This window comes from Pistacia vera, unplaced genomic scaffold (assembly GCF_008641045.1).
Source record: "Pistacia vera cultivar Batoury unplaced genomic scaffold, PisVer_v2 Contig272, whole genome shotgun sequence".
Classification (NCBI taxonomy): domain Eukaryota; kingdom Viridiplantae; phylum Streptophyta; class Magnoliopsida; order Sapindales; family Anacardiaceae; genus Pistacia; species Pistacia vera.
This window is the reverse complement of record NW_022196082.1, coordinates 1,338,900-1,352,446: the sequence shown is the minus strand read 5'-3', so window position 1 is coordinate 1,352,446 and position 13,547 is coordinate 1,338,900. Positions and strand designations below refer to the sequence as shown.

At 35.8% G+C, this 13,547-nt stretch overlaps 2 protein-coding genes across 2 annotated transcripts; both read left to right on the top strand.

Moving 5' to 3' along the window:
• Positions 1–4,916: 4,916 nt before the first annotated feature.
• Positions 4,917–6,872, top strand: LOC116133690 (putative disease resistance protein At1g50180). Its single transcript, XM_031419375.1, has one exon. It carries the CDS (start codon positions 4,917–4,919, stop codon positions 6,870–6,872), a length of 1,956 nt encoding a protein of 651 aa, XP_031275235.1.
• A 2,817-nt stretch (positions 6,873–9,689) lies between these two features.
• On the top strand, positions 9,690–12,226 carry LOC116133689. Its single transcript, XM_031419374.1, has 2 exons — positions 9,690–9,778; positions 9,888–12,226. Exons 1-2 carry the CDS (start codon positions 9,766–9,768, stop codon positions 12,224–12,226), a joined length of 2,352 nt encoding a protein of 783 aa, XP_031275234.1. The 5' UTR covers positions 9,690–9,765.
• The last annotated feature ends 1,321 nt before the right edge of the window (positions 12,227–13,547 follow it).

The following is a 13,547-nucleotide window of genomic DNA, read 5'->3' as shown; positions in this document are numbered from 1 at the left end:
TGTTTATATTCCAAGTTAAGGACTGTCTGCAGGATATAATTCCTTCATTTATGAATTTTGTTTAAAGGCATTGAGGTTAAAATCTATTGGTTTGTCTCAACATTGTTTCTATCGATGATGACTTTAAAGGCATTGAGGTTACTTATTGATGGTGGTATGAATATTTGTAAGTCTTTGAGTTTCAAATTTTGAAAACCTCGAAATGTATAGTTTCCTTAACTCACAGTTTAGCTATCAGACCCTTGGTTCTGTAGTTTAGGCCTGCAAACGAGCTGAGCTGCTCATGAGTTGCTTGGGCTTTATTCAAGTCAAGCTCGAGCTCAAGTAGCTTGCATGTTGAGTTGAGTCGAGTTTGAGCTTAATAATATTTGACTTGGAGCAGTTTGTGAACATACTCGAGCAACTCGTGAACTTACTCGAGTTCAACATATTATATAATATTTTAATTATATAAAAATTAAAATAATTAATAACTAAAAATTCCAAACCTCAAATTCCTAATTCACTTTTTCATATTCAACATTTTGACTCGATTACAACTAAGTTGAGCTCGAGCTCGATTTGGACTTAGTTATAATCGATTCAAGCTCGAGCTCAACAATTGAAGTTCGGTCGAGCTCGAACTCGAGCTTCGACTATTCCAACCGAGTTGAGGTTGAGCTTTTCAATACTCGACTCGATTGCAACCCTAATTTTGCTAATAGCATTGTTAATTCATCCATGGAGCTACAAGGTGTAAACATCAGGAATTTGTCGATAAGCTTAGACAAGTTCTGAGGCCTTGGATCATAGATGGGTTTAATATCTACATTTAATAGTTTAGGCGCTCTATTTCAATGCTATCTGCAATCAACAATTGAATCATTGATTTGAAATAAACAAAAGAGATTGTTGCCGCAAAGAAAGGCTGTTGGATTCCACATATGTAGATCAACATGAAGGATTTCATGTTCATATTATTATTATATTTGGATAACATAATAATATCAAGTTTCAACTAGGTTTTGCAGTTAAGAATCTACTTTTCTTTTCTTTTACTTGTTTTCTACTATTAGCACCCTATTCTTGTCTTGTAAATGGGAAAAGTATTCTATGCATCAGTCCTTTAGCAAATCAATGAATTCATGTAAGGTAAATATTCATTTTAAAAATCACTAATCAGATAGTTTATTACATAAACAAAAGAGAAAATAATGTATTACCTGATTTGAATATATTCATTGTCTTAACCAAGTGAAACACCCTCTGTTTGCTTTATGTTGGAGCCAAGATGGCTGATAAAGCAAAAGAAGCTTGAGTTTTGTAACAGCAAGGCCAAAATACCAGAAGTGGAAGCTCCCACGTAACCAAGAAGCCACTGTTGAAGACGCAGGCACATAGATTGACAAGACCTTCAAGCACAGGCAATGTCATCAGCTACTTCCTCTGTGGAGTTTTCTTAAACAAAGGAGAAATCAAGGCAAGTGATCCCACCTTACAAACTGTATTCATGTCATCTTCATGGTAACTTTTATTATCAATATCTTCATTTCACCACCATTATGATCTCTTAGATAGTCATTAAGTTCTTTGACACCTTTGAATATCTGATCTAAATTAAAAAAAAATAATGTGCTATGGCGTATGGGACAATGATTGATTACATGATCTATAGCATACTGACCTTCACTGGTTGAGAGATATAATGGTGAGGTCAATATTACATTTGGATATCTGTTTCTAAATTTTAAGGGCGGATGTTTTTTGTGCAATGAAGTAGTAGATATGGTGTTTTTCTGGATTTCCCTCAAGTAATTATATGTAAATTAATGTTTAAGTGTTTGGTGGGAGAAAACTGAGAAAATTTAACACTTCCTTAGGTTCTTCTTTTGTGACTATTGACATTTACTATTATTGATTTATTTTCAGACTTAATTCAAGTTCATCCCAATCATGTCTAGGTATTTGAGGCAATTCAAAGTTAATATCAGAGATACAAGGGAATTATAAACAATGTATAGTTTTTTATGTTATTAAACTATTCTGATTAGAATCTTCCCGCTATACACCTATTAAGTAACTTTTAGGGTGAGTCTAAATGCTGGTATGAATTAAATTTCTTTCTGCACCTATTCTGTTTTCCTTGTCTGTTACTTTATCCCTCTGTTTTCTTGTTCTACATCAGCTGTTACTAATGAATTTGGTTGCTTAAATTTGTCAGAAAAAATCAAACAAGGAAGTCCAGACTTCAGAATCTATGGCAGCGGAAGTACCCATTTTTCTCTTGAAGGAGAAGCTAAGAAGTCTTGCTAAGGGTAGTCAAATCATTCAGCCAATGGAGGTGACTCAACTTCGTCGGTCCATTAAGAAACTATCAGAAGTAGAGGAACTCTTGAAAAGTGATTCAAGTAATGGCAGCTCAAATTCTAAGCTTGTGCAAGCTGTTTACTTGGCAGAAGATGCCATAGACAACTTCATTGCAATTCAGAAAGAGAAACCAACAGCTTACGTGCACTTGAATCTTCCTTCTTGAAAAATCTGGAAAAATTACTGGGTAAGATAAGCAATCTGTCAAAAACTAGTACTTCCAATACAAAATATAGAATGGAGGAGCTACCTGAACTAATCCTCAATGGAGACCGTTCACATTTTCACATTCCAGTGGTGGAATATGGTTCTAAGAGAGAACCGTTACAGAAGATTTACAATGATGAGAGTATCAAAAGAACATTTAAATCAATGAAAAACCATTTTAAGAAATTGATCTTGCAATATGTTTCATTGAATCTGAGAATTGCTGATATTTTAACTAAGGTGTTGTTTGTTTTTCTCACTTTTCACTTAATCTATTTAGTTTTAAGTCTTTTGATTTTTTTTTTTTTTTTTTTTAAATACAAATTATCAGTTATTTTCAAATAAAATCACTTGTTAGAAAAGTAAACATTTGTAACTTAAATCTAATCACTTAAATTTTTAAAGAACACATTAATCAAATTATCTCATATGCCCTTATCCACAATAAATATAAGCTTATATAAAATATTAAATAAGATCTAAAATTTACTTATTTTAAAATTTTTATAATCTCTCGGATAATGCAGACACAATGGCTGGAATGACCTGTCGGAAACCGGTCACCGGTGCCGAAATCTGGTTGCCAAATTTTTTTTCAACATAATATAGTAACAATAATGGTGTAAACAGTGTTTGTCTTTAAACTCTTTATCTATTTATATAATTTTTAAAGGCAATAAAGTTCTATTTTTGTTAGTACTGGTAATTAATCTCAACCTCCCTATAGTACTCATTAAACAAAGTTAGAGAGAGAATTCAAGAAACTCATTACCAGAAGCTTATTGTAATTTATTTTCTTCAAAGAAAGGAGCTTACAGTGTGTCAGTTCTTGCTTACAAACCTAAATCTTGTCACTTACAAATGTAGACACACTTCTTATCTTCTATTTCTCGAAACAACGGTTTCGAGAAATAACGAAACCGTTATTTCTCGGTTTTGTTATTTCAAATCTTGTCACTGTATGCCGCCGTTTCGGTTGATCATCTTCTTTTAGCAAATAACGAAACCCCAGCCAACAGCTTTAGGCTTTTTCGAGGGTTTAAGCTGACAGTACAACACTGTCACAGGGCTTTTGAAAACTCTGAAATGTTGTTGCTTCATCAAGGCGAAATGGAGGTTGAAACGGAGACCTTTTCTAGCTTCCTAGACCCGGAAGATCTCTCCATCAGAAAACTGTTTTGCATGGGCAACATATTGTAGAATTGTTTTCCGGAAACATATGGCATTTGTTTTTTGAAAAACAAAAGGTTTCAGCATTTTATTTTCGAAAACCTGTTTTAAGTGTCATAACTTGATTTAATTTTATTTGAAATCTTTTATAAATTTTCTGCAAATAATCATTTAATTATAAGCTTGATGTTCAATCTAGTACTTAGAGTGGAAACAATCCTAGTTTCAAAAGACACTTTTACCCATGATGTTTAATAACTTTGGGTTCTCATTCTCTTATAGCCTAAGAGTGGAAACAATATCAGTTTTTAATACACTCTATCCATGATGTTTAATAACCCTTAGTCCCTTACATCAAATACTTTGTACTTTCACATTTTTTCATAACCGTGAATTGATTTTTATCTTTATATTTATAAGTAATATAAGAGACAATTTATTTTTAATACGATTCATATTTCAATTTTTAATAGAACTTTTATAATTTTATTCTTATTTATAATTATATTCTTTATTAAATAGTTTTTTCCTTAAAAAAACATATAATTTTACATGAGAACAAAAATGCTTTGATCAAGCTCTTATCTCCCAATTCCAAGTCATGAAGTCAAAATGACAGAAGTTTTACTCAAGAGTAATTTTGAAATAATAAACTATGTGAGTTTGTTGATATAATATTGGTGGTTTTTGGCGCAAGAGTTGAAGTTTCCAGGATGCTGCTCAGAATATGGGTTGGCGTCGTTTGATGGTTAAATCAATTTGAAATAATAAAAGCTCTGTTTCTTGATTAGGCGCAAGTTTTGAAGTTTCTCGGATGCTGCTCCGAAATGGGTTGGAGCCGTTGCAGGATGACTTTCTTGGAGATGATTGGTTTAAGTCATTAGAATGGGTGGGGAGCCATCCTTTAGTCAACTCTGTTTTCTATAGAAGAAAAAAAAAAAGGGCAGCCATAAAGGGGAATTTAATGAACGTTTTCAGTACATTTAGATAAAGTCACGATGACTTCACCAAAATATTATATATCATTAAATCAACGAAGACCAATGCATCTGTCCTTCGCCCACCAGCTCTGACCAAATTGCAAATATTAGCGAAGGAGTTACACAGACCACGACGTCTTTTTAGAGTCTCATATCTGATAAAAAAAAAAAAAAAAACAACAGACAGGAAAGAGAAACGGAGATCGAGAATCCATGGCTATTGAAGCAACCATTTGGCTTGCGGTAACAAACCTAAATGATGCATGGACATATTCTACTTTGCCAACTGGTCCTATAGCCGATACAGCATTGAGACTGTTCATGGATAAGCTACAAGATTCTCTGAAAATCTTAGAAGGTTCAGAGGATGACAAAGGAACGGCTCTCACAGTTGATGATGGGAAGATCAAGCTTCTGCAAGCTGTTTATCTGGCAGAGGACGCCATGAAAGCCTTCTTCCTAACTAAAGAATTGCAGAAACAGAAGATTTTCATCAAGTTTTTCCTGCTTTTCTTGAGGTCATCAAATATGCAATTTCGTTTCAGCAACGAGATGAAAAAATGTACGGGTCAGCTAACCGACTCTATGCCCGTTGAGTTGCGCACAAGAGCTTCTGATGAAATCGCTGCACACAAGTTAAATTGGTTAATGGCCAACTATGATATCAGAATAAAATTTTCTGAAGTTCTAAATGAAAAGCACCACTTGCAAACATCTTCTCATCATTTCTATGGTGAAGATATTGTAGGTTTCCATTACGAGGTTTCGGAATTAAGTAGATTAATTTTGACTAGTGACAAACTTCTTATATCAGCGGTTGGTGTGGCAGGCTCTGGCAAGACAACTCTAGTGAAAAGAGTTTACAACCATTCAGAGATAAAGAAAATTTTCCACAACCGTGCTTGGGTTAGTGTTTCTCCAGATTTTAAAGAGAAAAATCTTTTAGTTCAGATATTGAAGCAGGTGACTGAGGTTAAAGATGAAGAGAAATTGCCACTGGAGAAATTGCAGGAGAAGCTTCGTAATTTATTAAACACGCAGAAGTTCTTAATTGTCTTGGATGATATCCATGCACCTGCTATATGGGAGAAACTCCAAGTGGTCTTTCCAAACTCATCGAATGGAAGCAGGGTGATCCTAACCATACGTGATCCTGATGTAGCCAACCATATTGATCCAACCATTCCTCTTCTCCGTGTAAGTCTACTAACCGAGGATGAGAGTTGGAGTTTGTTTTTGAAAAAGGTCAGAAGAGACCCCAGAAGCCAAGTATTTTCTGATCAGGGACAGATTCGGGAGAAAATCTTGCAAAAATGTGGGGGTCTGCCTATTGCAATATGTGTGCTGGCTGGCTTTCTGTCTAGTATAAAATTTAGCATTGATGCTTGGTTAGGGGTGATTGAGGATACAGAGCAGAAGGAAAATGAAGAAGAAAGAGTGGTTAGTGATGATAGCGGGGAAATAAAACAAATAGCTGGTGGAATGAGTGAGCAAACTCAGCATGGAACTGATGCAACAGGGGAAGAAAATCACTCAGCTTCCTTAGATGTACCCCATCCTTCAAATATTATGGCTTTGGCCTATCATGGCCTACCTTCTCCTCTAAGGCCATGTCTCATATATTTATGTCTTTTCCCCCGATCATATCAAATCCCCATTAGAAGGTTGCTTCTACTATGGATTGCTGAGGGATTGATGAGACCGCTTGAAGGCCTATATGCGAATCCTGAAGATCCGGTGGGAATCGATCTTGATCCTGAAGATCTGGCTGAAAGTTGTCTTAAAGAGCTGATGGATAGGAACTTGATCGAGGTAGCAAGTTGGAGGTTAGATGGAAGCCCTAAAACATGTTTTGTGACAAGTACTCTGTATGATACTCTCTTTCCAATTGCTGAGAGAATGGGATATTTTCATGTCCATTCTAGCTCATATTCTACGCCGAGATCACCCTACTTTAACATCCGGAGGCTTATAGAATGTGTAGACATTGAGAAGAATTCTTTTTCAGAAAGAGAAACTCAACATCTATGTTCTTATATATCCTTTAACCAAGAAAAGAAAGATAAACCTTCAGATGCAGTAGGAAAGTTCCTCAACAAGGTAACCACTAGAGGTTTTGGATTGCTCACAGTGCTTGATCTTGAAGGTGATCAAGGTACGTTGGTCTGAGACGAACTTTCCTAAACTCAATTCCAAAGTCAGTAGGTGATCTTCGCTGCCTAGAGAGTTTAGATGTGAAGCACACTTTAATAACCACTTTGCCTAATTCCATCTGGAAGGCAAAGAACCTTCGGCATCTCTATATGAACGGCATTTTTCTTGAAATTGCGATAACTGACAATGAGTTTCCATCTAACCTTCAAATCTTATCGGGCTTTCTCATAGGCGATAGCAGGCGCACAATCAACTGGTTGAATAGATTGAGGGGTCTTAGGAAATTGGGACTGACATGCCACACAAACTCAATTACAAAAATAGCTCACTGGATTTCGAAACTGACCAGTCTTCACTCTTTGCGGTTGAAATCAGTCGATGACAATAATAAACCTTCAAACCTCCATCTTCCATCCATGTTGAATCACACAATGCTGTCAAACTTGTATTTGTGATCAATCGACTTGACATAGTAAAACTTAACCGAAATCTCATAATACTTACATTGTGAGGGTCACAACTATCAGAAGACCCAATGCAGCCACTAGAAGGGTTGGAACACCTGAAAGTCTTCAGGCTTTTCGCTAATCTCTACTCAGGGAAAAAAATATATTGTCATGCATTTCCCAAACTCCAGGTTTTGAAGTTATGGATGCTAACGGAGTTGATAGAATGGACTATCGACAAAGGAGCCATGCCTGCCTTACAAAATTAGAGATTAGATGCTGCAAACGTCTAGACATCCCAATTTGGTTGGAGAGTGTGACTTCCTTGAAGGAATTGACCTTTAACTAGTATGAAGAAGGATTTCGTAGATGGAATTAAAAGAAGCGTTGGCCAAAAAACGTAGTCGTTATTGAAAGCGACCGGAACTTTCAACCTCTTTTTGTGAGCAATTTTCATAGTTTTCATCTTTTAAAGTTTATTGCCTTGTTCATCTAACATTGTTCATATTATTGCCTTAATCTTTTGTTGTCCATTTTCTTCTTCATCTGAAAACCGAAGTGAGTTTCTGATTTTCTTGTTTCCCTCTCAGGATTAAACAATCAACAATGTGAAGAGTCTCGGTCGAAATGCAATCATGTGGAAGCCCATTTTAGTTGTGTAAGGCATATTTTTCAAATTAATTTGTTTCTATTAAATATTTGTTCTTTTATGAATTTATTTTCCTGTAAGGTAGCCATGTTTTTCTTTTTTCTATAGAAAGCAGAGTTGTCTAAAGGAATGACTTAGACCAATCATCTCCAAGAAAGTCATCGGTCAACGACTCCAACCCATTTTCTGAGCAGGGCGAGAGAAACTTCAACTCTTCTGCCAAAAAACAGTATAAATTTTTATAAGAAAAAAAAGAGGGAACTAAAAAAANCTGTTCTTGTGATTCGATAAACATTTGACCTCAAGCTTTTACCATTCGCATAATCCATTTTTGGTTTAAACTTTAAACATAAATCACTCCATAATGAAATTTATATTAACTAATTAAACATAAATCAGTCCATTAAATTAAAATTAATTATTATAAATAATACTGATATATCATTAACTTATTTTAATTCATAAATATAAATATTATTTTTTATTTAAATAATTTTTTTTTCAAAATTTTAAAACCGGTCAAAGTTGACGGACAGCAGCGATGTTGACTTATTTTGTGAACTTATTTTATTTCAGAAATATAAATAGCCAGTGTCTTTTTCTTTAAATATATAATATTTTTAATTTATTTATATTTCATATTCTCAAGTAGTGGTTGGGTCGGTTTACTTACGCTAACCAATTGCGTGTGTTCTGAGTTATATGAAGCGAAAATGACCATAAAATTAATATCCATTTATCAACGACTCCAACCCATTTTCTGAGCAGCATCCGGGAAACTTCAATATTTGCGCCAAAAACCAGCAATGACATACCAAGAAACTCAAAGAAATGCCGTCATTGATGGTCAACGACGACCAGATCTAGTCTTTTACGATCGTTGACGATTAGATCTGGCCGTAGATCGACACTCCACCGGCCAGATTTAACCAGTCTGAGTTGCAACGACAAATTTCAACCAGATTCCAGCGGTGGTAGCCGGAATCTGGCACTGTAGTGGTGGGGGTGTTTTTATCATTTTATAAATTAGGTGTTTTGTAATTATTAATAAAGTCAAGGATATTTTCATCCACATTGTCCACTGTTTTGGGGCAAAATTGGACAGAAATTTGCATTACCGAAGTAATATTTTAATACCACCCTCCTCCAAGGTAATATTATTCCCGATGATTTACCCCATTTTTGACACTGTTTGTTATCTTATTTTTCAATAATGTTTTTGTATAAAAATGTCAAACACAGTAATTTGGTCAATTAAACCAATATTACCCTTTTTTTTTTAATTTCAACCTGATCCAAAGGAGCCCTAACAGTAAATTACCCCCGGGAAAAAAAAAGTTAGACGGTGAAAGATACAAGCAAATGAGAATGAGCTTTATTGTCAAGAGCTTTAGTAAAGTTGTCAGCAGGCTGGTCTTGTGTAGAAACATTAGCCATTTTGACCATAAAATTAATATACATTTATCATCCGGGAAACTTCAATATTTGCGCCAAAAACCCACAATGACATATCAAGAAACTCACAGAACTTTATTATTTCAAATTGATTCGAACAAATCATCTTCAAGAAGTCATCGTCCAACGACCACAACCCATTTTCTGAGCAGCACCCCAGAAACTTCAACACTTGCGCCAAATCAAGAAACAGCGCCTTGATTATTTCAAAGTGACTTAATCATCCAACGGCTCCAACCCATTTTCTGAGCAGCATCCTGGAAACTTCAACTCTTGCGCCAACTGATAAAAAAATCTCTCCGATGATAAACTTTCTTTATCTCTCCTGAAAACTAGTCCAAGAACCGAAATCTCTCCGATGATACTCACAGGTGCATGTGTAACTGATCTTCTACTTGCTTTTCCTTTTTATTTTTCTATATATATGAACTTTGCCATGACATTGTACACATTTTAATTAATTTTCATGTACATTTTCAGTTGTTAGCGGCTTGATCTTGATGAAGAAGAGGATGATGATGGAGGTTTTTCCTCCAGGAATAAGAAAAGTGTGGAAGGAATGGGAGCTAAGGTCATTGGTTTTCCTCAGCCTCGCCTCACAAATGCTTCTAATTTTTCTGGGCAACCGCAGGAAGTACATTCCCAAAACTTGGATTAAAGTTGTGGTCTGGTCTGCCTACTTGCTGGCGGATGCTGTAGCAACTATGGCCCTTGGCGTACTCTTAAATAACATTGGAGAAATCTACGACAATGGTGGTGTTCCTGATTCCAATGGCGAGATTGCTGCGTTTTGGGCACCGTTTTTTCTGTTGCATTTGGGTGGCCCTGATACTATTACAGCATACTCTTTAGAAGACAACGAGTTGTACCTGAGGCACGCATTTCAATTACTTTTCCAAACACTAACCACAGTACTGATCTTTCTAACTGCATGGAATGGGTCGCGGATTTCAATTCTTGCAATACCAATGATTATTGTTGGGTTTATCAAGTATGGAGAGAGGACATGGACTCTCTGGTCAGCAAGCAGTAATCAACTTAGAGAATCGGTGCTCTCTTCGGCTGCTGCTGATTCCAATTACCCCAAATTCTTGGATGAGTACCCGTTGTATCTTGCCGAGGGATACAAAGTGGAAAGAGACTTCATGATAGATGCTCCCGCTTTTAAAATAAACATGCCTGAGTCTGGAAAAGAATTCAATTTTGATCAAAAGATCATATTAGCCTATGCTTTATTTCATATATTCAAGTGTCTCTTTGCAGATTTGAGCACCAGCGACATCGAGCGAGAAAGCATTGAGCCTTTATTAAAGGATATGTCTCATAAAGATGTTTTCAGTGTGATCGCCATCGAACTAGGATTCATGTATGATCTGCTATACACCAAGGCCATCGTAATTCATACTCGTTGGGGTCTAATTCGCCGGGTTATCACTACTTGTCTCACCAGCCTCGTGTTGCTCATTTTCTGTTTTCTTGACAAGCAGAAATATTCCAGGTTTGATGTCTGGTTAGCCTTCTTGTTGCTGGGTATAGCTATCGTTCTGGATATATATGCTGCTCTTGTTCTGTTCTTCTCTGATCAATCTAGACATTGGTTCATTAGGCGGAAGAAGAGCAATACCATCCTCCAACCCATGTATCTTTTGGAACCAATGCTTTCACTACCACGGTGGTCAAATTCCATTGGGCAGTACAGTTTTACAAGTCTTTGCATCAAAGAAAAATCTGACTGTAAAATCCCGGGGCTCTGTCAGATGGTCAGACTACTGAAAAAACAACGGTTTGTGGATAAACTACTACTGAAAATGAACCAGTACAGGGATAAACTACTAGAAAATCGTCGATATAAAACGTCCTATACACAGGTGACCGAAGAATTGCAAGAGCTGATTTTCAACCATGTCAAGTTGGAATATGAACAATTCAAGGAGAATAGAGGAAGCGACACGAATCTTACAAAATTGCAAGAGCTGATATTCAATCATGTGAAGAGGGAGCATGATCGAGTTAACGAACATAGAGGAAGCGAAACGAATGTCGGAGAATTGCAAGAGCTGATCTTCAACCATGTCAAGAAGGATGTTGATGAATTTAAGGAGAATAGAGGAAACCTCAGGATGACAAGGGGAAGCCGTGCACTTGAAAACCATAGTATGCTTAAATGGAGTGTTGAGATGGACTTTGACGAAAGTATCCTTATCTGGCACATTGCAACAGAACTTTGTTATTATCAGGACAAATACTCAGGAGTCTTCGAAACTGAAAATAACAGTACTGTTGCTGAAATGGGCATGGTGTTGTCAAAATATATGATGTTTCTCCTTGTTCAGAATCCTTTACTGTTGCCAGTTGGAGTGGGAGGTGTACTCAGGCGTCGGGATACTCTTTCTGAGGTCAGCGAATATTTCAAGAAACACAGTATCTCCATTAAACGTTTCGATCCATCAGACGAAACTGAACACAGCACTGGAGATAATGGCGACAATAATGACGACAAAAGAATTCCAGCTTGGATAGATTTACTTGAACTCAGCGTTGAAGTGAAAGAAGATGCAATCAAATCCGTATTCTATTATGCGCACAAGCTTGCATCAGAGTTAATGAAAATATCAGATAAGTGGAAGATAGTTAGAGATGTTTGGGTTGAAATGGTATGTTATGCGGCAAGTCAAGGTAGAGGAAGTGAACATGCTCATCACCTTAGACGAGGGGGAGAGCTTCTTTCTCATATATGGTTTCTTATGGCTCATTTTGGCATGACCGAACAATATCAGATATCTCATAACCGTGGGAGACCTTTTCTGATTTTGAAATAGTTTTTATGCTACTAAATCATTGTAAGATATACAGATAAGATATTAATAATTTCTGCATTTTTGGTTTTATTTTTGGTGTAATATTTGATGTATAAATAAATTAATTTGAAAGAATTTGTTTTACACCGTTATAATAACTTGACAAACGCGTTTGGATAGAACTCAAAACTAAAAGGCTAACTCATGAGGGGCAAGTCAAATTATATTATGTTATAATTTTAGGGGTTTTCTTGACCTTAAGGTTTAATCAAAGGACTAAATTTCTCTTGAAATTTCAAAAATAACATAACTCTTCTACATTAGTAAACCATTAATGTATGGTTAAAATTTATAATATAATGGGTTTTTAAATATTCACTTAATTATTTTGATTATATCTTACGGAGATTATTGTTATTAAGTCTATAATTTACAAAATTATAAAAATTCAAGTTACAAAGAGCCCAAATTTGTAAACTTACCTCTCCCAGGCAAAACGGTGCGTTTTTATATAGTAAAACCACCTTTAAACGCTGTCGTTTGAGTTCATTGTCTTCTGTTTGGCTTTTGCTAATAAAACGAAAACCCCGGCAAGAGCTCTTTAAGCTTTCCTATAGGGTTTAAGTTGAAGTTACAGTCGGTTTTTTTGAAACTCTGAGACGCTGTCTTTTCGTCTCGGCATACTGGAGGTTGACATCGGAGAACTCTTGATAAAATTTGAGGTGGGTTTGACTCCTCACGTAAAAAAGCCTCGTTAAATAAGAGAATTAACCTTTTTATAAATTAATAGGTTTGAACATGTCTAGTTGGTGTAGGATTTTAACACCCTTCTTACAGTTAAACTCATATATTGAGTTATGCTTGTTATCAGAGGACATACCTGAGTTCTGATATTATGATAGAATATGTCTAGTTCAAACTTATATGTTGAGTTATGCCTGTTATTAGAGTACAGACTTAAGCTGTGAGACTATAATAGAATTTGAGATAGGTCTGAATCCTCAGTCAATAAAGCCTTGGGAGGATTATCCCTCTTAAATAGGCTTTAACGTAGGGCTCCAATCATTTGTAGCTTCCTGGACCCGGAAGATCTCTCCATCAGGGAACAGTTTCGTCGTTACGGGTAAAATTTTTTAATAATCTTTTTTTTTTTTTTTTTTGGGAGAGTGTAGATTATTTTTTTGAGTTGAGTTGTATAAAATTTAAGTTCGTTCAGCTGTAGAAGAAAACAACGTTCGCGGTTTCAGCTTTAGTGTTCTACTTCTTCTTTGCTTCGATCACCATGGACTGTTCCTTTGTCATAACACTCTTAAAGAAAGGCAAAGGATGAAAGTTGAAGCCT